The sequence below is a fragment of the Cetorhinus maximus genome, chromosome 12 (genome assembly GCF_964194155.1).
Source record: "Cetorhinus maximus chromosome 12, sCetMax3.hap1.1, whole genome shotgun sequence".
NCBI classification, from domain to species: domain Eukaryota; kingdom Metazoa; phylum Chordata; class Chondrichthyes; order Lamniformes; family Cetorhinidae; genus Cetorhinus; species Cetorhinus maximus.
Window position 1 is genome coordinate 96454946 of NC_135890.1, and position 26360 is coordinate 96481305.

The window sequence follows — 26360 nt, forward strand, 5'->3', positions numbered from 1 at the left end:
CTGATGTGCATCAACAACAGTTGTATGTCTCAGGAACTCCCACCCTGTCTGACTCCAAGTGTTGAAACCAGGAGGTATGAGAGCACCTCTACTAAGTAATCTCACACTACTTTGTTTTCCACTGGATGGAGTATAACTTTATAATTATAAAGTCATGTTTAAAAAGGTCACTTTGGGCCTCCTGGACATAATTAGCCACTTAAAAGTTAGAACTCTGCCCATGTCCAGACAGAACAGCTCAGTGTGACTTGGAATGAGGTGCAGTGAACAGTATAACTTGGGTCTGATAGTTGTGCATTGCATTATACAGATACCGGCATCAGTAAAAAGACACCCAAAGACAAAAGCAACAGAGACAGAATATACTTATAGCCAGTGCACTGAAATCAATGAACTCTTGTTTGTAATTCACTACCCTTCAACATGTTCCCAGTGCCAAACAGAGTCTATTTTTTCCACTGAAATCAGTACAAAACACAAAACTTGTAAATACTCCACCACTTGGTATATGAACGTGCACTAGAAATTTACATAATGGAGCAACTTGCCTGAGGTGACCAACAAATGTCTCAAGCTTTAATAATTAAGACATGTGAAAATTCAGAAGCAACCTTTCAAATTATCAAGTAACCAAAAGAAAATTGGCCTCAAAGAATCCAATAATACCCTGAAACGTTTGTAGGATAGATTCTTGGGAGCCCAATTGTATTTCAAAAGGGTCTTCAAAATTGTCTTCATACCCAACAAACTAAAATCTAGATTAACAGTCTATATCTAGGCTACCAGCAGTTTATTGATGAGTAAACTCTAGATTGGCGGCTAAATAACTACCCAGTAGTGTTTTGTATATGTAGATACATGGACTGCACTGTTAGAATCACCACTTGGGACAGCATTTGATACAAAACATTCCAATCATTCCAGGTACTTATTTGAGTTTCTTCAGTCCTTGATCTCGAACCAAGGTGCTTTATTCTTGTATCATCCTGTGAACAATGCGCATCATTGAACAGTCTTGGAGACAATGCAGATTTACTAAAATGGTACCAGGGATGAGGGACTTCTGTTTTGTGGAAACTGCAACTGTTTTTCTCACAACAGAGTAGGCTAAGGGAAGGATTAATAGAATTGCTCAAAATTCTGTAAGTTTTTGATATAAGTAGATAGGATAATTGTTTCCACTGACAGAAGAGTTAGTAACCAGAGTACACAGATTCAAGATTAGCAAAAAAAATCTAATTTTCGGGGGGAAATTATTTGTTTTTAAAAATATAAATGCAGCAAATTGATATGATCCAGAATGCACTGCCTGAAATAGTGTTGGAAGCAGATTCAATGGTAATTTTCAAAAGGGGTATGCATATGTTCTTGAAAAGGCAAGATTTTCAGGGTTATAGGGAAAAAAATAGGACTAATTGAATAGTTCTTTCAAGTCGTCAGCACAAGCACAATGAGTCAGTGCTATATGATTATATTAAAAAGATGCCAATAAAAATCAAGCAACTAGTTTGGATGATAAAGTGGTGTGACGAGAAGAAATTGTTAATGAGGGACAAACAGCATTCATCCAAGAGGCAAGTTCAGTTGGGCAAGACATCTTAACTATAATTTTGCTCCTCTCCTAGAATGAGCAGTTCTGTCACAAAGCACTCCCAGCTAATTGCGCAGTTAAGTGACAGCCAATTCTCAGCTTCTGTATAACCACCACCAGTGCATAACCCATCATGTAATTTAAGTGAAATAATGGAAGAGTAAAACCGTGAGTTAAGTTAAATCCACTTACCCTATTATTAAGACACTCAGTCCTGCATAACACACAATAATCTCTTTAATGATGAAAATTTTAACAATCCAATTAAATCCTATACAAATCCAAAGTAAATACATGCATTTTGCTGTCGTATGGCACCTTTTTAATTTAAAACGTAAGAACAAAAATGTTCTGCACTGGTCATCGTCCCAAAATATCCGACAGTAGTATCGAGTATTACTAGATAGTAATTAGATTGTTCTTTTTGTACAACAGTTCAGTCACTTCATGCACCAAGTACTGTAAACTGTATTATAAGGCGGCTATTCCCCAATAGTTTACAACCAGTCTTATTCAAAATGAGAACCAGTCGGGTGCAGCGTGTCTCCTCGGTCCAGCTGATCCTGCAGTTGTGCAAGTACATCCAATTCCCTTTCAACTCTCTCTGTTTTGTGGCTTACCAATGATCGATAGAAGTGAACTGCAAATATAATGAAAATTAATCCAAAGGGTACCATAATCGTTGTGGATGTAATGGCTGCAGCTTCTCCAGATGTAATAGCTGTATCGTCTCCAGATGATACCGGTGTACAATTATTTTGTTTAACCACAGGGTGATTCTTTAATGGAAGAAACTTAACCCAACAAAGTAGCACAACCTCTGCAAGAAAAAGCAAGGTCCCAATGACTGTGGAGAAAGCCCATGCAAGTTCAATATGCCTGTGCATACGCTCATGGGGTGACTCATGAACAGAATTGAGATTATGAACGTTGCTGACAGCCTCTATATGCGGAAGAATACAAGTGCTGATCATGAGAGCAAAAAGGTGTACTGCAACTAGCACAGTAGTGCAAGCACTGAAGGCTATCAATAGACCTTGTGGGTACATGTTGGGGTCTGTGTCAAGCTGCACTTCGACCATGGCTACCTAGAAACAAAAGAAAAAAAAATCAATTGTTTGTAGTTGAAAAACATTCATGAAACATATTGTTGAGTTAATTCTTCACCTTTCACACCTCCCCCATCCCAACCCACCCATAGCACTCAGTTTTTCTTCATTCTAGCTTCTGTTGTTCATGTTCTTATTTCTTCCTTTCTTGGGGCTCTATGCCACAATCCTAAAGGGAGTCTTTTCTCCTCTCCTTCCAGGTTATGAGGGAGGCGGTGGCATAGTGGTACTGTCACTGGAATGGTATTCCAGAGACCCAGGGTAATGCTCTGGGGACCCAGGTTTGAATCCCAACATGGTAGATGGTGAAATTTGAATTCAATAAAAAAAAATCTGGAATTAAAAATCTGATGACGACCATGAAACCATCGTCGATTGTTGTAAAAACCCATTTGGGTCACTAATGTCCTTTAGGGAAGGAAATTTGCTGTCCTTACCTGGTCTGGCCTACATGTGACTCCAGATCCACAGATATGTGGTTGGCTCTTAACTGCCCTCTGCCTCTGAACAAGGGATGGGCAATAAATGCTGGCCAAGCCAGCGACGCTCATATCCCATGAATGAATAATAAAAAAGGAAGATTAATAGTGTTATTCCAAGCAACCATAGGACACGGTTGAAGATCTTTAGCACCCAAATTGATACCTTTATACTAAAGAGATGTACAGTGGCAGTAGTCTCCCATATCACCACTCCAATTTACTAAGGAAAGATGTCAGAACTATTTTGAAAACCCATTAAAAAGAAACAAAAAATTGAAATATTTGAACTTTGTCTATATTATTTTGAATATGTACCACTAGATGGTGCTGGCTCCAAATAATGTTTTATTCTTGTAATTGGGCAAACATGATAGCTTTGGCCCCTGCCCTCAACAACCCCCATCCCATCATAGAATGATGCAGCACAGCAGGTTGCCATTTGGTCAATCACGTCTGCTCTTTGAAAGAACTATCCAAAAAATATGTTTAGCTAGAGGAAATTTGGCTCATCCAAGATCGGTTGTCGGACTAACAGCCTGACAATAGAGCTTGCAAAAGGGTCAAGAGAGGTGGTATAGAAGTAGTCTGATGTCATCAGAATACTTTTGAAGGTTGACTCGTTAGCCGATGATGTGACTGAGGGGTTGAATGTAAATGAGGAAGAGGGGGCAAAGGATACATCTTTGGAAGTTACGAGTGGAACCAAGTGAGGACAGTCCAACTGTGCTGGGTAACAGGGGAGAAGTGTTGGAGGACCATGTCAAAGACTGTAGAGACTGAGGAGGAAAAATACACCATGGTCATAATCACAGAGAACGTCACTTGTAACTTTAAGTAGGGCTGTTTCTGTGCAAAGGCAGAGCAGAAACCAGATTAGAGAGACTCAAACAGGAAGTTGGGGTGGTTGGGAATAGGCACAGATTTGCAGCTTTATTGTATTTAAGGACTTGAGGCAAGGAAGATTTGTAAGATAGAGGAAAAAGGTAGAAGATTGTTCTCATGGGTGGAAATAAGGGATAATGGAAGAAAACTAGTGATAGAAGTGGGTTCATCTCAACCTTAGTGCCAAAGTCAAGCTCGTTGACACAACACCCACACTTTTTTAGCGAATGAAATATGGGGCCATACTGGCGCAGAAACTACATTTCTTTCAAATATATTTTAGAATTAAATTTAATAATCACGTTCAAAAGCATAATATCTAAAATTTATAAGCTAAACTAGATAAACCGGAAAAAATATCAACTTCAGCATGCTAATGTTTTCCCATTTGGTGTAGGAAACACTTCTCTGCATACAACTGAGCATTAACAACTTAACAGTGCACCTTCAGTTACCTGTGACATATATAAAATGGTTAGATTAAGTCCCATAGTTAGAGTGAATAGTGGGAGAAGAAAAGAATACTGCCACTGATGCACATCAATTCCTTTTAGCATTATACATTGTGAAGGCTGTTGTGAAAAGTACTTTTTGTTCCTTCCAAAGCTGCTCTGCTGATTAAATGTAAAGTTTACAAATTATGAACATTTGATTTTGTTATTGCTATGAATATATTTGCACACCAATGTATTTTCATCCAATGTTTGATTCTTATGTCAGGGCAAGGCAATCCAAAATTGAAAGACCTTATTGTTAAGTCTGCACTGACAATCCTATTAGTTGATTCAAATGAAAAGCAGTTACCACTTTAAAATATTTTATGGTGTTTTCGAACCAAGTTTAAACTCAGAATGACAGTCACATCAATCTGGAAAAGGTAAGAAGCGGTCCCTTTTCCCACCATATACTGTTCCACTGCAAGAACATACATCTGGGTATCAGCTGGTTATGGACCCCACAAAGGGCCTGGCAATACGAATGCTCAGTGGCTTAATTCACATGAATAAATGTCCATTTACACCAATAGGCTTTTGCTGCCTGTGGAAACATGCCTCACCCCAAGTGATTGCCGTGGGGGGGGGGGGGGGGAAGCAAGCCAGAATTTTATACACCTAACATTTTACAACTAGTCAACTGTTGATATTAGTACACAAACTAGTAATTGAAAACAAAATATAAATTCACAGAATATCTAGACGAAAATCTGAAAAATGTTAATTTAAAAAGAATTAATGGCCATAATTACTGAATAAGTTTGCCACAATATACATAACTTCATTCGCCAAATCGAGTACATTAAAAACGCAAAACTGTTAAATGCTCTTTTAAACGTAAAATACATACAAAAAGATAGGTCTCCGCGCCCGGATGTTTAATTGCTGAAATACAATCAACATAACTTCTCAAAAGCTCCAAGTTAAAATATGATAGACGAGAAAATTGAGAGCCAGGTTTTTCTCCCAATAAATTAAGATATTATGGAGAATGAAAAGGTTGAAGCACAATGATCAAGAGGCAGATGAATTACTAAAATTTAAAATCGAAGGTCCTCGAAAATATAGTGTTTTGCCGTGCAAATTTGTATACAAGCGGAAATCTGCTGCATTACTGCAGGTCTTTTTTATTCCTAGAGAGGTAACATGAGAAGATTTGCAAAGAGCAGGTCGATTTCCAGTACATTTCACACTAAACGTAATTTAAAAAATCTGTTGCTTAACAAATAATCCAATTACATTAAAACTGTTCAGTAAAAAAGTAAATTTTGCAAAGCCGAAATTATTCGGATCCTCAAAGCGACAGCTACCCATCCCAATTATTGAATAAATGCTTACATTTGGCTTTTGGTGATAATTTCACAGCATGACAATAGGGCAAATTACAGACCATTATACAGCGCGGTAACACGAGCATTTAACTGTGTGCGGAAATCAGCGACTGACTTTTCTGCTTGGAAACCATGTGTGTGACAACGTTAATTTACAACAATATTCGGAGTGCGCCTGTCGCTATTTATAACCAATCCACAAAACACATTTAACTAAATTAAAATTACTTTTTGTCCACTTGTTCTTCCTTAATCATTCTCATCAGATTTAAAAAAAAAGGGGCACAGGAAATAAAACGTTCAGCGCAACACTAGTAGGATCACACGGTAGAAATTTGTCACACTGCAAACTCAGTGAATTCTATCAGCGGCTGTAAAAACTTACCATGGCGAAACCCGACAATAAAGCTGACGTTCTGCTGGAGGCTTTGAGTTTGGCTCTGCTCAGATAGAGCTTTCTCCAGGACAGAGCCTGCATCGAGTGCTCGTTCAAACTCATTTATTGCACTCTCTCCCCTCAACCCAACCCCCGTAAACACAGCTCGGTTATATACCCCGGCCTTAAAGCGAGAGAGAGAGGGAGCGAGAGAGAGGAAAAAAACCTCCCAGCTTTGAGCAGCAGCAAAGTCTCCCAGGTGATGACTGTCGTCCCCTCCTCAAAGCACAAGCATTTCTTCCGGACCTCCAAGAGAAATTAAGGCTCCTTTGTTACAAATCGCACTCCCGGAACGGAAGCTGGTTTCGGTTGCGAGCACATGAGATGCGAGCATATGTAGCAAGAATCAGGAGAAACAGATCGAGTGCACGGGGGAACGGGAGCTTCTCCTCTCTTCTCCTCCTCCAGCGCTAGGCGGGGGTGGCTATTGTGCGCAAGCCGAGCCCCTGTCCGCCGCGCCCGTCAATCACCCTCCCTGGGCGACGTTCCATTCTCCGCCGCGCCTGTCAATCATCCGACCAGGGCTCCCGGGTGACGTTCCATTCCGGTGCGGTTCCGCTCCCGCCCCGTGTCAGCGAGAGATGGGATTCAAACTCTGACCCAGATTCGCTTCGCTGCGCAGGATACCCCCCCCCCCCCCCCAAAACCGCCCGCCCCCCTTTCCCTTTTCCACCACTCCCAATCCCGAGTTTGCATTATTGCCGCCTCTGCTAGTTTGTGGTAAGCATTTGCAGAGATGATGATGATGATGATGGTGGTGGTAGTAGGAAGGACTTGAAAGTGTTTTGCATATAAACGGCTCCATAACCTTATGGTGCCGTGGGGGGGCGGACTCCGGGGATTCTTTTTCCTCCCATTTTCGACCCCCTCCACCCAACACAACACACAAACCTCCCATTGCAGTCCTCATTAGAAGGAAATCGACCCGGTACTGAAGTAAGTTAGTCCGATTAATGTGCTAGACTGTGGTTTGTTCACATATGGCCTTTAGTCAGGGTCACTTTAAACATACATAATGAAAGGGGGAGGGGGGGGCTAAGGGATTTTTAAAATGGAAAGCAAAAGTTTATTTTAAAGCATTTTCCTGATTGATTTTTTTTGGCATAACACGAGATTAAAGCTGCATGGTAATGATTTAGAGGTGTGTGTAAAAAAAAAGTTGTAAGTTTATTATTTATATACAAATAACACTTGAATCGTGGTTGAGGGTGTGTGGGAGAAAGCATGGCAATGCTGGCTTTAGGAATTGCAAGGCCCTGAAAGGAAATCATGGGGAAAGAGATGTTTTTTGCGTAATTTCATCTTTGTTTTTTCATTTTAGTAAAAACCATAATTTTTTTTTTAACGATCTGTGTTTTGAGCTCATCCAGAATATTCTGCATTGTTGTCGGTACCCTCATAACTTCAATTTGTGGGCCTTTGGAGACTGGACATTTGATTCATTTAAGGCATAAAATTCAAAACCGTCAATGATTGGCTGTAATGTTTTGCTCCCTCGTTAAAACTTGCAAGTTACAGAACACAATTTTACCCAACTCAATGGGGCTGCCCTCCCCTGTTCCCCAGGAGCATATTTTGCCATTTATTGAATGCAATGGGTGAACAGTCAGCCAGGCTCACTGCTTACAGTCAAACGTGTACCTCCTAGTGCCCAACACAAGATGGCAACTACAAGGAAGTCTGAAATCCATACTGCCTCACTTGCTTTGCTGCAGGAGAATGTGGTAGTTAGATAGTGGAGGCATGGGGCATATAACAGCAGGAAATCTAAATTCAGAATTACAGGAGCACTATTAATGCAGTTACTAATATTTGGATTGGTTAGATTGATTTTCCAGAAACTACCTAGAAAGTTACAAAAATATAAATCAAAAAATCATTTTGTCTTTGTGGCCCTGTTGAAAATATGATGTGTACCAGGAGACAATGTTGCTTTTCCCAATCTGACATACAGCCTCTGATTGGCTGCCACAGTTTTGACATTTGTAAGTTTTGCCTTAATTGATTCTTAATGGCTTTAGAACGAAAAAACAGTAAAAACTGGGAAATAATAATACTGGTCCGAATTGGTCTTGTATATCTTAAAATGGAGCACCAGTAAAAACTGAGAAATAAGAATACTGGTCCAAATTGGTCTTGTATATCTTAAAATGGAGCACCAGTAAAAACTGGGAAATAAGAATACTGGTCCGAATTGGTCTTGTATATCTTAAAATGGAGCACCAGTAAAAACTGGGAAATAAGAATACTGGTCTGAATTGGTCTTGTATACCTTAAAATGGAGCACCAGTAAAAACTGGGAAATAAGAATACTGGTCTGAATTGGTCTTGTATATCTTAAAATGGAGCACCAGTAAAAACTGGTAAATAAGAATACTGGTCTGAATTGGTGTTGTATATCTTAAAATGGAGCACCAGTAAAAACTGGGAAATAAGAATACTGGTCTGAACTGTTTTTTCCTATTGGGTGAACCAATTGGCTGTAACCAGAGATTCTGCTGTGAGATTTTGGATTTGGCATGAAAGTGACAATTATATGGATTATGGTAATGTACGAGGGTTATGTTCCTGATTTTGAGTTGTGCTGATGAGGCTTTTCCTTAGAGGAAGGATAGAAAGCTGAAGGATGCTGCTCTCTATCTCTCTCTAGATGACTCCTTGTTTGTATATTGGCATTGAGCTGGAGGGCAGATCATAAAGCTAGCTGTCTGACCTCTCGGTTCATATTAAGTCCAGAATATTGCAAGAGAATAACAAATGTGGGAGAAAATATCTTGATGAGTGCATTTTTCTATAATGTCCAGTTTGATTAGTGGAGTATTTTCGATGGAAACTGCATTTTTATTAATGGAAGTGAATGAATCTCGCTGGGGCCTGGCTATGAGTGGAGTTCCACAGGCTGTGTATTGTTGCTCATTTTTATTATTGATTTGGAGGTGGAATTAAATAAAAGCACTCCAAAATTTCCTGATATCTTGAGAATTGACCTGGATGTTAGTTATTCAGACCAGATGGATAGACTGCAGGACTATTTAGATGAGTTTAGATGAATGGTCTTATGAGTGACAATGTCACTTAATGTGGGCAAGTGCAATCTCATGAATTTGAGGTTAGAAAAACTTCTAGCTTTTCATCACAAATGCAGAGTAAAGTAAAGATATCTAAGAAAGAGACCCAAGGGTAATGATTGATCACTCGTTAAAGATGCACAAGCAGTGTGCATTGAATGTAGGGAAAACAAATAGGGCTACATTATATAACTGTAAGAGTACAAAATATACACACAGCTATGCCTGCATGTTCAGGCGGATGTAAAAGGTCCCAAGGCACTATCTGAAGAACAACAAGGAGATTCCCATGGCCCTATGGCCACTTCTGTTCACTGTGTATGTCCCTGATCAAGGCCGAGAGGAAGTGGTGTCACAATTGACATAATACCAAAATATGACGTATAGTTAATTCTTTAGAAAAACCAAAAGTAGTTGCAAAACACTGCTAATGTGATGGGAAACTGAGTACAATGTCAGTAAGTGTGAGAGAATTTTTATTTTTAAAAAAGCACTAATTATAATTTGAGACCAATTGCTCTTTATTATGAAACAGCAAAGATCTGGGGTTCCTTTACTGTGACATTAAAAGAAGCACCTCGGGTAGATTAAAAAGGTTAGATTTTATCATAGAAATTATAGAATATAAAGGCTAAGAGATAATGATTAGTGGCATTGAGCTCTATGCTATAGGAAAGATGTAGCGGTTTTAGAAAAAGGTGCAGTGCAGTTCACTGGAGTGTTGCCTGGAATGAGGAAATGCAAATATGAAGAAAGGCTTGAAATACTGGAGCTTGGATACTCATAACTCAATGTGGTGTTGGGCAGTACACTCTACCTTTGATCCTGAGGGTGCCAGGAAGAATCTGTGAAATTAGAGTTACCCTTGGCAGATGTCTAAAAATCTCCTACCAAGGGGCATTCTGGTGGAAGTTGAAGATGAGGAAGTAGGGAGCATGAAGCAACATCGAGTGTTTACAAGGAAAAGATTATAGGCAAGTGATTATAAGCAGCAAGTGATAGACAGAGCTAAGCGATCCCTCAACCAACGGATCAGATCTAAGCTCTGCTGTCCTGCCAAATCCAGTTGTGAATGGTGGTGGACAATTAAACAACTTACTGGAGGAGGAGGCTCCACAAATATCCCCATCCTCAATGATCGAGGATCCCAGCACGTCAGTGCAAAAGATAAGACTGATGTATTTGCTACAATCTTCAGCCTGAAGTGCTGAGTGGATCATCCATCTTGGCCTCCTCCGGAGGACCCCAGCATCACATGCCAGTTTTCAGCCAATTCGATTCACTCCACGTGATATCAAGAAACGACTGAAAGCACTGGACACTGCAAAGGCAATGGGCCATGACAATATTCTGGCAATAGTGCTGAAGACTTGTGCTCTTGAACTAGCCATGCTCCTAGCCAAGTTGTTCCAGTGCAGCTACAACATTGGCACTGCCTGGCTACGTGGAAAATTGCCCAGGTATGCCCTGTACAAAAAGAGCAGGACAAATCCAACCCGGCCAATTACTGCCCCATCAGTCTACTGTCCAAGGGGTCATCAACAGTGCTATCAAGCGGCACTTGCTTAGCAATAACCTACTCACTGACACCCAGTTTGGGTTCTGCCAGGGCCACTCAGCTCCTGACCTCATCACCGCCTTAGTTCAAATATGGACAAAAGAGCTGAACTCCCGAGGTGAGATGAGGATGACTGTCCTTGACATCAAGGCCGCATTTGACCGAGTGTGGCATCAAGGAGCCCTAGCAAAACTGGAGTCAATGGGAATCAGGGGGAAAACTCTCCGCTGGTTGGAGTCATACCTAGCACAAAGGAAGATGGTTGTCGTTGTTGGAGGTTAGTCATCTCAGCTCCAGGACATCATGGCAAGAGTTTCTCAGGTAGTGACCTCGGCCCAACCATCTTCAGCTGCTTCATCAATGACCTTCCTTCCATCATAAGTTCAAAAGTGGGGATGTTTGCTGATGATTACACAATGTTCAGCACCATTCACGACTCCTCAGATACTGAAGCAGTCCATGTCCAAATGCAGCAAGACCTGGACAATATCCAGGCTTGGGCTGACAAGTGGCAAGTAACATTTGCGCCACACAAGTGTCAGGCAATATCCATCTCCAACAAGAGAGAATCCAACCATCGCCCCTTGACGTTCAATAGCATTACCATCACTGAATCCCCCACTATCAACATCCTGGGGTTTACCATTGACCAGAAACTGAACTGGACTAGTCATATAAATACTGTGGCTACAAGAGCAGGTCAGAGGCTAGGAATCCTGACTCACCTCCTGACTCCCCAAAACCTGTCCACCATCTACAAGGCACAAGTCAGGAGTGTGATGGAATACTCCCCACTTGCCTGGATGAGTGCAGCTCCCACAACACTCAAGAAGCTTGACACCATACAGGGCAAAGCAGCCTGCTTGATTGGCACCACACTCACAAACATTCACTCCCTCCATCACCGACGCACAGTAACAGCAGTGTGTACTATCTACAGGATGCACTGCAGGAATTCACCAAGGCTCCTTCGACAGCACCTTCCAAACCCACGACCACTACCATCTAGAAGGACCAGGGCAGCAGATAGATGGGAACACCACCACCCCTCCAAGTCACTCACCATCCTGACTTGGAAATATATCACTGGGTCAAAATCCTGGAACTCCCTAACAGCACTGTGGGTATACTTACACCACATGGACTGCAATGGTTCAAGAAGGCAGCTCACCACCACCTTCTCAAAGGCAATTAGGGATGGGCAATAGATGCTGGCCCAGCCAGCGAAGCCCACATACCATGAATGAATAAAAAAAAGGGGCAACTTACTTTGCAATACAGTTGTCTTTGCTGCCAAAAAACTATTGTCGTAGGAAACTTCTGCTTACTGCAACTGATGTAATGTAAAATTGGGGCTTTCTCCTCTTCAACTAAACTTTAATTATTTTTCATGTTCATGATAACACAATGTGCAAGATCTATATTAAATGCTTCTCAATTTCAGTGTAACAGTTTTGAAATGAAACTTTATCAAGTATTTTTAACACCTGATTGTTCTGAGACTATATTGATCAATCAAATTGCATGTAAAAACAAAACCCTTCAATTGTCAGATTTTCCTTTTCTCTATTTTTGACCTGTTTTTAAAAAAAAAAATTGGTCGTTTCTCTGCATTCTTATTGGATTCAAGTTCTCTTCACAGGACCTCTAATTTATTTTACAGCTTCCATTCTTTCCCAGCAATTATTTTTGTCTCCTGTGCTGGTTTCTGAAACAAATTGTGGAAAAGCAAGAACTGAGGAAAATCAAAACGCAGATCTTGAAAGAAGAAAGGGCCAAATAGGAAAATAGCATGATATAATAAAACTATGGAGAGATCAAAAACATTAGAGAACTCCATACTTGATCAAATATGGTGATTCAACACTATCTCCTGATTTGGTGAGATAATGATTTCATTGGTTATCTTAGAACATTAACAGAGGCACAACGTAAATGGGCAGAGGCACTGATCTGCAATTCTAGGGGGAAATTGTCTTTTCCAAAATATATTTGTAATAATCCTGATGCTATTAAACATGTCTTGGCCTGAGATCCTCACAGATGCCCTCTAAGTTGTATTGACTGTAGGAACACGAGGCGACAATTCTTTCTTTGTCCAAAATCCATTAACACTGAAATCGATTGCATCGTCTCTACCCTGACCAAATTAACCAATTCATCGCAGGTTGGGAGTCAAACCCGTAACAAGAGCTATCTTCATTTATTTACCATCTTTAACATAGCAAAAGGTGTCAAGGAGCTTCATGGGAGTGTTATCAAACAAAATTTGACACCAAGCCAAATAAGGAGATTTTAGTCAGAAGTAGGTTTTAAAAAGCGTCTTAAAGGAGGAAAGAGAATTAGAGAGGCAGAGAAGGTTATGGATGTAATTCAAGAGCTTAGGGTCTTGATAGCTGAAGGAATGGGCTGCTGAAAGGTGGAATCAGGGATGTGCAGGAGGCCAGAATTGGAGATGCAGATATCCCAGAGTGTTATTGGGCTAGAGGAGATGGGAGGGGCAAGGCTATGGAGGGATTTGAAAACAAGGGTGAGAATTTTAAGATTTTGGCATTGCTTATCCAGGGATCAATGTAGATCAGTGAGCACAGGGTGATGAGTGAATGGGACTTGATGTGATTTGGAATACAGGCTCAGAGTTTTGTTCAAACATAAGTTTATGGGTGATGGGAAGCCAGCCAGAAATATATTGGAATAGCCAAATCTAGAAATAACAAAGGCATAATGAAGCTTTCAACAACAGATGAGTTGAGGAGTGATGAAGTTGGACGATGTTATGGAGAAGGAAATAGGCAGTCTTTGTGATGGCAAGGATGTGGTCAGAAGCTCATCTCAGATTATATCTGGTTCAACCTTAGACACTTGTCAGGGAAGTGGATGGAATTGGTGGCTAAGGTAGCAATGGTGAATATGATGAGATCTGAAGACAATGGCTTTCTTCTTCCCAGTATTTAGTTGAAGAAAATTTTTGCTGATCCAGTATTGGATGTTTGACTAGTAGTGTGATGATTCAGAGATAGTGCAAGGATCAAGAAAGATGGTGATGAGGTAAAGCTGGATGTCGATGTGAAATTTTATGCTGTGTTTTTGGATGATGTCACTGAGGGGCACCCTGTGGTTGAGAAATATGAGGGGGCCAAGGATCGACCCTTAAGAGACACCAGAGGTAGTTGTGGAAAAGAAGCTGTTCCTTTGATTTGCTGGCTAAGACTGAATAAATAAGAATGAGACTAGGCAAGATTAGTCCCACCTAGCTGGATAACAGAGGAGCGTTTGAGAAGAACGGTGTGGTCAACCTTCGAGTCTTGAGTCTTGTTATATATTATGACACAGGGTGGTATCATAATCCACTGGGCCTTTGGGAAAGAAAGAACTAGCACTTTATGGCATCCTCAGTATTTCCAAAATACTTTTCAATCAATGATGTACTTTTGAAGTGTAATCATTGTTGTTATGTAGGCAAACACTTCAGCCAGTTTGTGCACAAGATCCCACAAATGGACAGATAATTTGTTTTTGGTGGCATTTGAGGAAGGAATATTCACTCGGAAACCAAAACTCTCCTCTTCAAATAGTGCCATGGGATATTTAATACCCATGCAATCATGTATATGCTGTTTCGTTTTTCACATCTCGCCTAAAAATGGCACTTCCAACTGAACAGCACTGCCTCAGAAATGCACTAGTGTGTCAATCTAGATTGTATGTTCAAGTCTTGTAGTGAAGCTTGAATCTGCAATTTCCTGGCTCAGTTGAGAGTGCCACTAACTGAGTCAAACTGACACAAAGGAGTCATAATTGAACTGTAATATTCCTCTCAGCTAACGCCATTTGATCTGCAGTTAATTGATCCACCATAGTCTTTGAAAAGACTTTATATTCAAATCTAATAATTTTGGATTCATGTTACTATTAGATTTGTCTTTAAATATAAATAATGCTGCTTTTTCACTTTCCCATAGGTTTTCTAACAAAACTTTATCAAAATTCTCTAAGACTAAGAGGGCTGTTTTCATCTTATTGTCTGAATTTATAGTTCCACTTCCACTTTTTTTATTTCATGGGATGTGGATGTTGCTGACAAGGCAAGTATTTGTTGCCTTCCTTAATTGTGCTTGAATCCAGTGGCTTGTGAGGCCATTTCAAAAGGCAACTAAGAGTCGACCACATTGCTGTGGGTCTGGAGTCACAGGTAGGCTAGAGCGGGTATGGATGGCAGATTTCCTTCCCCAAAGGGCATTAATGAACCAGATGGATCTTTACAACAATTGGTGATAGTTATCACGGTCACCATCACTGAGACTAGATTAGCTTTATATTCCAGGTGTATGAATTGAATTTAAATTCTACCAGCTGCCATTGTGGGATTTGAACCCATGTCACCAGAACATTAGCCTGGACCTCGAGATTACTAGTCCAGCAATATTACCACTGCACTGTTGTCTCTTTCTCTTCTCTTTCTCCCCCCCTCCCTCCTCACCCCCACCCCCACCCAATGCATGCATTAATTTTATTTAATTTTCCTTATTCAGTATCCCAATTAAAATCAGGTTTTTGATCTTTCAGCTCTCTATCTCAATGCTGACACTTTTTATGCCTTTAATTCTCTAATATTAAGCATCCTTCAAAGATTCATTTCCTTCAAGATCAAGTTGCCTTCTAATTTATCATTTCATTATAAATGCTACTTATAGCTCTTAACAGTAAAGGATGTTGCACTCTTCCTTCATCTGAAAACTATCAAACCTTTTATTTAAATTTCTGATTTAGTCTACTTTATCGTTCAGTCTGCAAAAATTTGACTTTTTATATCTGACAACTGTGCAGCTGTAAAATATTTAAAATAGTACATTAAATGCATTGGAGCTTGCTGTACAGGATTAGTCTCTGTATTAAGATTTTATTTTCATCGGGGAAATTAAATTTTTCACGTGCCTTTAGATTTTTATTCTCTTCCTATGCCTAGTAGTGTATGAGGTAGACGTAGCTAGTTTTTCCTGGAACAGATCACTCGCCTGTTGCCAGAGGCTATAGCATGAGGGATGCCACTCCATATCAAGGCCGACCAGGATATTTTCCATTCTTACCACCTGTCATAGGCATATTGGAAGGATTTAGAGGTGAATAACCAACTTGTTTGGTCACATTATGAACATACCTTCCATCGCTATCAAATCCAGGAGTGGGGCTCGAACCTGGAGCTTCTGGCTCAAAGACAGGGGTGCTACCCACTGCACCCTAAGACCACCTCTACCTTTAGACTAATACACAAGAATTTATACTAATGCCTTGATCACATCCATTCTCCTTTTACAGTATATGTTTAAATATAGGGTACATGACGAGGAGCGTGGTTAGAGAAGATATTTTATAAACAGTGTGTAAATTTTATTGGTCTGACAACAAAGATTAAGTATTTCACAAAGGCTATTTGAAGTAAACCGAAAAGATTATTGTTAGTGACAGATTTTATTTTATTATCTTAGTCTTAAAGGTGTCAAATTTTGCTTTATAATGCTTTGTGAAGCATCTTGGGATGTTTTATTATGTTAAAGGCGCTATATAAATACAAGTTGTGTTATTCTTTTTAGTGATAGGCCAGCACTGACACTACTGTAACATAACAGAATAAATACTAAAACCATGAAACAGAGGCTGGCACAGTTCAATATTTGAAGTTGTTAGGGATGTTAATATAAAAATGGTTTTATATGTGCTATACATGATAGAGAATCCATTTTTCTACATAAGTAGGAGGAACAAGTTTACCCCTATTTTGAAATAATCACATTTCACTTCTGAATGGCTCAGCTAAAGCAGCAGCTTTCTATTGAATGCACCTCAGTGCTAATATCATACGTGTTTTTAACCTGAAGTATGCAGTGTTGGCAGGCTAAATGCACTCTGCTGACCGGAAAATTCTCTAAATCTGGGAAAGAATTCTCACTTTAGATTTGATTTCACTTTCACATCTTGAAGATTGTTCATGGTTGTGTTATCTGCTTTGTCTTGTATGTGAGCTGGAGACAAAGCAAAGATTTGGCCTTTGGGTCCATTCTGGATTTCTGTGTTCAGGGATTGGCCGGATGGGTGCTAAACTGGTTTGGATGAGGGTTTCCTGCCTGTACCCCCACACAGTTGAATGGACTATTTAAAATAATAGGCTTTGATGTTTACTGGGATGCTTTTCTATAAATTTTCATTGTCTCAAACAAACTGAATACGTGCTTCATCTGAATTCTAAATTGCATTTTCAAGAAGCATGTGACATTGATTTAACCCCCTTGAGCTGAATTGAATTTATGATCAATATTTTGATATAAATTATGCTGAAATCCTTCCATGAACAAGTAATTAACTCCCTCAATTAGCTGACATTGACTGTTTTACAGGCGTGGAGAGCCATAATTTGGGCTATTTTCAAAAGCCATATCTAAAATCAATAGGTGTCAGTCTGTACAAATAGCACAGTCGTTGCTGGAAATGTAAACTAACAAGGAGGAATACATTCCTGACTCCATGCCATGCAGATATAGCATCAGGTTTTAGACATCCTTTTCAGCACAACACCGGTTGAGCAGGTCAAGATCCAATTACATGATTCCTCTCAAACAATCATGTTCAGAAATATATCGCTTAATAACCTTTCAACAAGGGCAAGTGGGTACTCCCAGGGTACTGGCCAACATTTTTTCTTCATCCTTCATAACTCAAAACAGATTATCTGGTCATTTATGTGGGACCTTGCGTGCATAAATTGGCTGCCATGTTTGCTTATCAACTGTGACTACTTTCAAGGCTGTGAAGCAGTTTGGGATGTTCTGAGGATGTGAATCATACATAGTCATACAGCACAGGAGGCGGCTGTGCTGGCCATCATGCCTGTACAGGCTCTATGGAAGAGCAATCCAATTAGTTCCATTTCCCTGCTCTTTCCGCTGTTTTTTCAAGTATATATAAAATTTCCTTTTGAGAATTATCACTGAATCAGCTTCAACCACCCTTTCATGCAGTACATTCCAGATTATAACAATTTAGTGCGTCGAGAAATTTCTCCTCATTTCATCTCTCTGGCTCTTCTACCAATCATTTTAAATCCTGTGTCTACTGGTTACCAATCCTCCTGCCAGTGGAAACAGTTTCTTCCTTTTTACCCTTCATAATTTTCTCTCTCCATAACTTTATGAAGAACAATCCCAGCCTCTCGGTTATGGCACAGCGGATGGTAAACACTGAGCTGCTAAAATCCCAGAGGGAAACTTGAAACAGCTGCTATAACTGTTTTTGCTATTTGTATTTTTATTTCAAGATGCATGCCTTGAATTCAGTAGTAATAAGATCACCAAGTCTGAGAGGTTTTTTTTACAAAACTAAATTAAACATTTATTAATAGAAGAAAAGATTTTAAGCACATACATAGGTCTACAAATTACTACTATGATAACTCCTAGCTCCTCTAATTAATCTAGCTCCCAATTACACCTCCGTTAAGGTAACAGTAAACGACATAGATTTCAACAGACCTCAGCAAAGCACACAATAACCTGGACAGTGATATTTAAAATGAATTCTCTTAGCTTCGGATCCTGGAGGCAGCAGCTTGGAATATAGAGGCTGGAGGCTTTTCACACTTGTTGGATCTTAGAATGCTGCCTTCATACACATAACCTCATCTCCTTTATACAGGTTTTTCCCTTTTTAATGTAAACCCCATTGTTCCAATATATCTTTGCAACTTTACTTTTCCATAATATAAATCTTTCATAGTACTCATTTTATCAGTAATCTTTGGGAAAAATAACACACTGTTTGGTTTAGCCTCTAATGACTAGGTGTAACACCGTTATCATCTCTTTGAAACTCATGACTCTGGTTTACATAAAAATGCAAATTTTCTCCACACTTCACATTCTAAAACTTAAGCCATGTTTATGTATTTAGCATTTCAAATCTAGTTTCCCTTCTGATACATCAAAGCACCCAGACTAGCTGTCTGCAATTCAATTAAAACCCCCACACACACCTGTACACAGAAACTAATCCAAACCCCACTATTAACCTACCTTTACAATAAATGACAATATTATGAAAATTATGGTATTTTCATGATACCCCCCTCCTCACTGGAAAATGAACCGTCATAATTAAAAAGGTGGCTTCATTTTCTTAACCTATCTTACATGACCTTCTACACTTATTTATATACTCACACTATTACATTACCAGAAGCATGCATTAACATGACAATATATTACTAAATCCTTCATACCAACAGAAATCATTCCAGTCCAGTGTCCAGGTTTTTAAATGTCCAACTTTCCCTTTCAGCTTCAGACTCATGTCAGTGCATCTGCAATCAGATTTTCTCATCCAGTCACATATATAATATGTGTATTAAATGGTTGTAGTAATAAATTCCATCTGAATAGCCTTGCACTTTTGTCTCAAAATTTGTCCAGAAACTTTAAAGGATTGTGATCTGTATAAACAATTGTTTCTGATGAATTGTTTGCAATCGAAATCTCAAAATGCTGCAAAGCTAACGCTAGACCCAGAGTCTCCTTTTCGATCATTGAATATCTTCTCTGTTGTACATTCAATATCCATGAAAAATATCCTATCGGTTTCTCAATTTCAGTGTCATCTTCTTTTAACAATGTGGCCCCAATGCCTATATCGCTTGTGTCAAAGGCCGACTTGAATTGCTTGGCATAATTGGGTACTGCCAAAACTGGTGTCGTAGTCAGTACAGTTTTCAAACTCTCACATCCCTTCTGACACTCCTGTGTCCATTGAAACTTCTTGTTTTTTAATAGTTCAGTCAATGGAGCAACCACACTGCTAAAATTTGTTACAAATTTCTGCAAAACCCCACTCATGCCCAGAATTCTCAAAACTTCTTGTTTTGTTGCAGGCACAGTGAAATCCATGATAGCCTTGACTTTCACATCTCTTGGAGCCACCTTACCATGTTCAATGGTATGGCCTAGATATTTAACGCGCGCTTTTGCAAATTCACTTTTAGCCACGTTCATCACCAAATTAGCTTCTTGTAATCGATTAAGTAACTTTTCCAGATATTGTAAATGCTCCTCCCACGTTTGACTGAAAACTATCAAGTCATTAATATAAACAGCATAATTGCTCAGTCCTGCAATTACTTTATTTGTCGGTCTTTGAGATGTTGCAGGTGCATTTCTCATACCAGATGACATGACTTTAAACCGATATAGTCCATCTGGCGTCACAAAAGCCGATATCTCCTTTGCTCACTCCGATAACAGTGCTTGCCAATATCCTCTTAGGAAGAAATCTTGGTAATAAATTTTGATTGTCCCACTTCCAACCAAAGGATATGAATCCGCTTTTGTCACCGCATTCACCTTTCGATTGTCCACACACAGTCTTTGTGTTCCATCCGGTTTCGGTACCAGTACAATAGGTGAACTCCAGTTACTGTAACTAGACTCAATGATGTAATTTTGAAGCATGAATTCAATTTCTTTCTGTACTTGTGATAAACTTTTCGGATTCAATCTATAATGATGTTGCCTTATCGAAGATGAAACTCCTACACATACATCATGTTTAGCTAAATTTGTCCTCCCCAGCTTATTCCCACAAATAGCTTTGCGTGACTGCAATAGCTTCTGCAAATCACTTTGACACTTGTCTGGAAGGTAACTCAATATTACATTTAAATTTTCAAGTACACCCTCATTTTCCAATTTAAGTAGAGGAAAATCAATTTCAGAATCCTGCATTTCTACCTCTTTCTCATTCTACCACCACCTTTTGGTCCTCTTCCCTGTCAAAGTACTTTTTAAGCGTATTTACATGACACACCCTCTGCTTCTTTCTTCTACCTGGAGTATTTATTAAATAATTTACTTCACTCAGTTTCTTTTCAATCGTGTAAGGCCCACTAAACCTTGCCTTTAACGAGTCACCCAGTACTGGTAACAGAACTAGCACGTTTTCCTAAGCAACGAAACTATGAACTGGAGCTTTCCTGTCTGCCTTCACTTTCTTCACTTGCTGTGATATCTTTAAATGTTCCCTAGGTAACTCACACGCTCTGTCCAATCTCTCTCTGAAGTTTGATACATAATCCAGGAGAGTAGTTTCTGAATTTTGACCCACCAATTTCTCATGAATCAATTCCAGTGGTCCTCTTACCTCATGACCATAAACTAGTTCAAAAGGACTAAAACCAGTCGATGCATTAGGAGCATCCCTAATAGCAAATAGCAAGAATGGAATTCCCCAGCCCAATCCTGTGGATAATCCTGACCAAACACCCTCATCATAGTTTTTAAAGTTTGATGCAATCTTTCCAAAGTCCCTCGTGACTCAGGATGGTAAACTGTTGAATTAAACTGTTCACACCCAAAACTGTTCATTACTTCCTTAAACAGCATGACATGAAATTTGAACCCTGATCTGATTATATTTCCTTTGGTAAACCATATCTTGTAAAACACTTAGTCAACCCTTCCACAATTCCCTCTGTTGTAATATTTCTCAAAGGTATCGCTTCAGGAAACCTTGTAGACACATCCATTATTGTCAGTAGTGTCACCTTTTAGTCTTAGGAAGGTGCCTTCAAATGCTGGAATAGGAATAAAAGGCGCTAGCTGAATCACTGCTTATAGTTTTCCTATCACCTGACATGTGTGACATGTTCTACAGAATTTGACGACACCTCTATGCAATCCAGGCCAATAAAAATGTTTTTGTATTTTCACCTGTGTCTTTCTAATTCCTCAGTGTCCCCCCATTGGAATTTCATGAGCTTTCTTCAGAATCTCATTTCTATATCCAAATGGTATAACAATCTGATGCACTTCCCTCCTGCTTTCATTTGCTGAAACACAAGGCCACCATTTTCTAATTAAAACATTACCCTTAAGGTAATAACATTATGGAATGCATTCTGCCTCTGTTTCTGAGTAAGCTGTCTGATATAACTGTCTCATTTGCATATCCTTTTTCTGTAACTCTACCAACTGCCTTGAGCTAAACACCTCAGCTGCATTCGCCGTTCTTTCTTCCTGAACAATGTTATCAAAAACGGTGCCAGCTAATTGGACTTGCACACCTTCTTGCCTTTTACATTCCTGTTCTTCTTGTTTCAACTTGTGAGCCTGTGATCTTGTTATCTCACAATCTGGAAACAATCCAGGATGCTCTCTCTGCAACACTTCTGTTGAAAATACTTCTATAAGCTGCTCAACTATCATAGGCATCACCCACATCTGTGACCCAGCTATATCAGTATGCAAAATAAATTGAACCCCTGCAATGGGTAATTTTTCCACTATTCCAACAATCACCTCACCTGTTTTTCACTTACTCTTAAATTTAACTTCCACAAGGGGATAGGTTTAGCATCTCCATGGACCCTACTTATTATCACCTGTTCTTGCAATACTCCCTCTGAACAACAAATGTCACTATCCCACAACATTGACTAGCCCATGTCTCTTAAAATGTTAACAGTTTTACCTACTCCATCCTTTACACATGGAAAGATTTTCCCTTCACATACGAAATCTTTAAACATTTCTGCAACCTGCTCCTCAGAACTCCCTTGGGTAAATTGTGAACACATTCCCACATCTTTATCTATCACTGCTTCTTCCTGTTTTACCTTTACACAAACCACTGCTTTTTCCTGTGCCTGAACCTCAGAACCCACAATACTTTTACCTCTAGAACTTTTCTGCAATCCAATAATCCCATCAGATTTTCCCTGTAATTTCCAACACACTGACTCGGTGTGTCCAAATTTATTACAATGAAAACACCTCAATTTTCCAGTGTCACTTCTACCTTCAGCACCTTCCTTTTTAGTCTGAGTAAAAATTTCCTGCGAATTTCCACCTACTCCTCTCCCCTGACTGCCCACCTTCCTTTCACCTTCCCACTATCTATCCTTCTCTGATTTAAAAGGGTGACGACAAAAACATTTAGCTCTATGAACTAACTCATAATCATTGGCTATCTCTGCTGCCTGTATTACCATTTTAGCCCCTTTGTTCCTCCACATGCGTTCTCATTCCCGAAGGAATTGAATCTTTAAATTCTTCCAAAAGAATTACTTCTGTAAGAGCTGGATATGTCACCTCTATCTTTAATGCCCATATCCACCAGTCAAAATTACTTTGTTTTATTCTCTCAAACTCAATATAAGTTTGCCCAGGCTGTTTTCTCGTATTCCTAAATTTCTGCCTATATGTCTCAGGAACCAACTCAAATGCATTCAAAATAACCTTTTTTACAGCTTCACAGTTCACCAACATTTCTTCTGACAGTGAAGCATAAACCTCACGTGCTCTAGCCACCAACCTGGATTGTAACAAATATCCGGTTTTCCTATGGCCATTTCATCTGTCGTCTTAAATGAAATAAAGAATGCTTCAACATTTCTTTCCTCAAACTTCGGAAGAGCTTGTACAAATTTAAACCCGCTAGGTTTTAGGTTAAACGTTTTCTCACCGTCAGAACTTTCCTCAGCATCTGATGTCTCCTTTTTAAAATCCAGCTTTTTAAGCTGGTGCTCTCTATCTCTTTCCTTCATTCTCTCTTTCATTGCTAACTTTTCCCTCTGGAGATCAAGTTTTCGCATTTCCATTTCTTTTGAAATAATCTCACTTTTTCCCTTTTTCTGCTGCCTCTAGTTCTAGTTTTCTCGGTTCCTTTGCTTTTTCAAATTCAAGTCTCTTAATTTCTAACTGGAGTCTCACAACCTCTAGCTGTGACTCACTAGTGTCAGGTATCGCTTCCAACTTTAAATGCTGTGCTATCACTTCAATTATGTCTGCTTTCTTTGCCCCTACAGATGAGCTTAACTGCAACCTATCCACCAACTCTGTTAGCTTACCCTTAGATACTTTTTGTAACCCAATCAGAGTTACATCTTCTATTTCCAAAGAAGTTTTAGCCATGGATACAGCCATTTTTGCAGTCTCAGCACTTTAAAAATACCTCACGCCAACTCCTCAATTCAAGTTGTTTCTTGTACTTGTAACCTTAAGATTCACCAACTCCAAACCAATCAAGGAATTTCAAAAACATATCCTGCAAAAAGCCCCCACTTTTGTTATGGCACAGTGGATGGAAAATGCTGAGCTGCTAAAATCCCAGAGGCTACTTGAAACAGTTGCACAACTGTTTTTGCAATTTGCATTTTTATTTTGAGATGCTTGTCTTGAATTAAGTAGTAATAAGACCACCGAGTCTGAGAGGTTTTTTACAAAACTAAATTAAACATTTATTAATAGAAGAAAAGATTTTAAGCACATACATTGGTCTACAAATTACTACTATGATAACTCCTAGCTCCCCATATTAATCTAGCTCCCAGTTACACCTCCGTAAAGGCAACAGTAAAACAACATAAATTTCAACAGACCCAGGCAAAGCACACAATACCCTGGACAGTGATATTTAAAATTAATTCTCTTAGCTTCGGATCCTGGAGACAGCAGCTTGGAATATAGAGGCTGGAGGCTTTTCACACTTGTTGGATCTTAGAATACCGCCTTCTTACATGTGACCTCACATCCTTTATACAGGTTTTGCCCTTTTTAATGTAAATCTCTGTTCCAATATCTCTTTGCAACTTCACATTTTCCATAATATAAATCTTTCATTGTACTCATTTTATCAGTAATCTTTGGGAAAACTAAACACACTGTTTGGCTTAGCCTCTGTTGTCTAGGTGTAACGCCTTACCATTTCTGAAATTCACAACTCTGATTTATTTAACAATGCAAATGTTCTTCACACTTCACATTCTAAAACTTCAGCCATGTTTACATATTTAGCATTTCAAACCTAGTTTCCCTTCTGATGCATCAAAGCACCCAGACTAGTTGTCTGCAATTTAATTAAAATCCCCACACACACCTATACACAGAAACTAAACCAAACCTCACTATTAACCTACCTTTACAATAAATTACAATAATATTATGAAAATTATTGTATTTTCATTACACTGTTGTCACTGAGTCATTTATGGCACAGAAGGGGGCAATTTGGTCCACCAAATCTGTGTCTCAGTGTAACTGAAGCTATTCATCACTGGTTTCATTCTGGTAGATCAACACGCACCATCTTCAATGCCTTGACATCCTTCCTAAAGTAAATGCCTAGAATTGGACACAGAACTTCAGCTGAGACCAAACCAGGGATTTTTGAAGGTTTAACATATAACTTCCTAGCTTTCATACTTTGCCTATATTTATAAAGCCAAGGATCCTGTGTGCTATTTTAATAGCCTTGCCAATTTGTCCTGAAAGGTACTACAAATGCAAGGCTTTTTTTTCTTTTGCTTTAAAAATACTTCTGAAATTCTGTTGTAGGACTGTAGTTGAGACAGTTTTTAGAGATCTTGGAAAGAGAAGTTTCTCTGTATGTTTCCTGATATCCACTGTGATGCACAAGACCTAAGCAAATGTGGCAGCAATAATTCTGAGAAACTTTATTTGGTTGAAGATATGTTTCTCTGATATTATGTGTTGACCAATTTATCTCCTATAGCATAAAGATCTGTTATTGTAAAGCACACACAAAAATTATGCATTGGACAGAGCGACATTGGAAGAGCCTGAATATGTAAGGTTTCCTCCCTTTGATTATGGATACCTTATTGCCATCCAGAAAAGGTTTCATACCTTACTGTACAGTGTTAAATAGGAGGAAATTAGCTTCAGTGTTGGCACAGAGGTTGGTTGTTTCTATTTATTTGAACTTGGAGATTGAACTACATTAAAATAATGGAGAAGACCTTTGAATACATTTTGAAATGCAAACCGGGACATTCAGAAGATGAAAACAAAAAGCTAAAAGCTACTGCGGATGCTGGAAATCCAAAACAAAAACAGAATTACCTGGAAAAACTGAGCAGGTCTGGCAGCATCGGTGGAGAAGAAATCAGTTAATGTTTCGAGTCTTCATGACCCTTCGGCAGAACTGTTCTGCCGAAGGGTCGTGAAGACTCGAAACGTTAACTGACTTCTTCTCCACCGATGCTGCCAGACCTGCTCAGTTTTTCCAGGTAATTCTGTTTTTGATTCAGAAGATGAAATGAATTACAAGTTTGGAGCAATCTTAAATTGTACTTAATGCAGCTTGGTCCTATGGCACACAAAGTATGGCATACTGAATTGTATCTTGGAAGCTTGTTCTTTGCTGAGGATAGGTGAGCCTATTCTTCCATCCAATACTTCTGATGGTACCTCTGTTTAAGGGTAAGAGATCTAACTTGTCAATTGTGTAAATCAGTGGTCCTTGGAGTTGCAAACGCTGCCAATGAGGTTGATGGTATCTAGGTGAATTGATTAACTAGGTTGGCCATCAAGGATCGTTGTTTGTGCTGCCTTAAAACCTACACTGCCAC

General features: G+C 39.3%; 2 protein-coding genes across 4 annotated transcripts in view; one reads left to right on the plus strand and one right to left on the minus strand.

Annotated features, from left to right (window-relative positions):
• Window positions 1-1810: 1810 nt before the first annotated feature.
• LOC144687740 (calcium release-activated calcium channel protein 1-like) lies at window positions 1811-6461 on the minus strand. 3 transcript variants are annotated; one of them, XM_078554208.1, is made up of 3 exons: window positions 6275-6461; window positions 3138-3260; window positions 1811-2679 (listed from the first exon to the last, which is right to left on the minus strand). In XM_078554208.1, exons 1-3 carry the CDS (start codon window positions 6386-6388, stop codon window positions 2101-2103), a joined length of 816 nt encoding a protein of 271 aa, XP_078410334.1. In that variant the 5' UTR covers window positions 6389-6461; the 3' UTR covers window positions 1811-2100. The 3 variants fall into 3 exon arrangements, with proteins under 3 accessions (XP_078410334.1, XP_078410335.1, XP_078410337.1); XM_078554209.1 differs by lacking the exon at window positions 3138-3260; XM_078554211.1 differs by lacking the exons at window positions 3138-3260; window positions 6275-6461 and adding an exon at window positions 2787-2955.
• A 491-nt stretch (window positions 6462-6952) lies between these two features.
• Window positions 6953-26360, plus strand: part of kdm2bb (lysine (K)-specific demethylase 2Bb) — a 252681-nt gene continuing 233273 nt past the window's right edge. The window contains exon 1 of the mRNA XM_078554196.1: window positions 6953-7261. The gene's annotated coding sequence lies outside the window, so the exon portion shown is untranslated. The remainder of the gene's footprint in view (window positions 7262-26360) is intronic.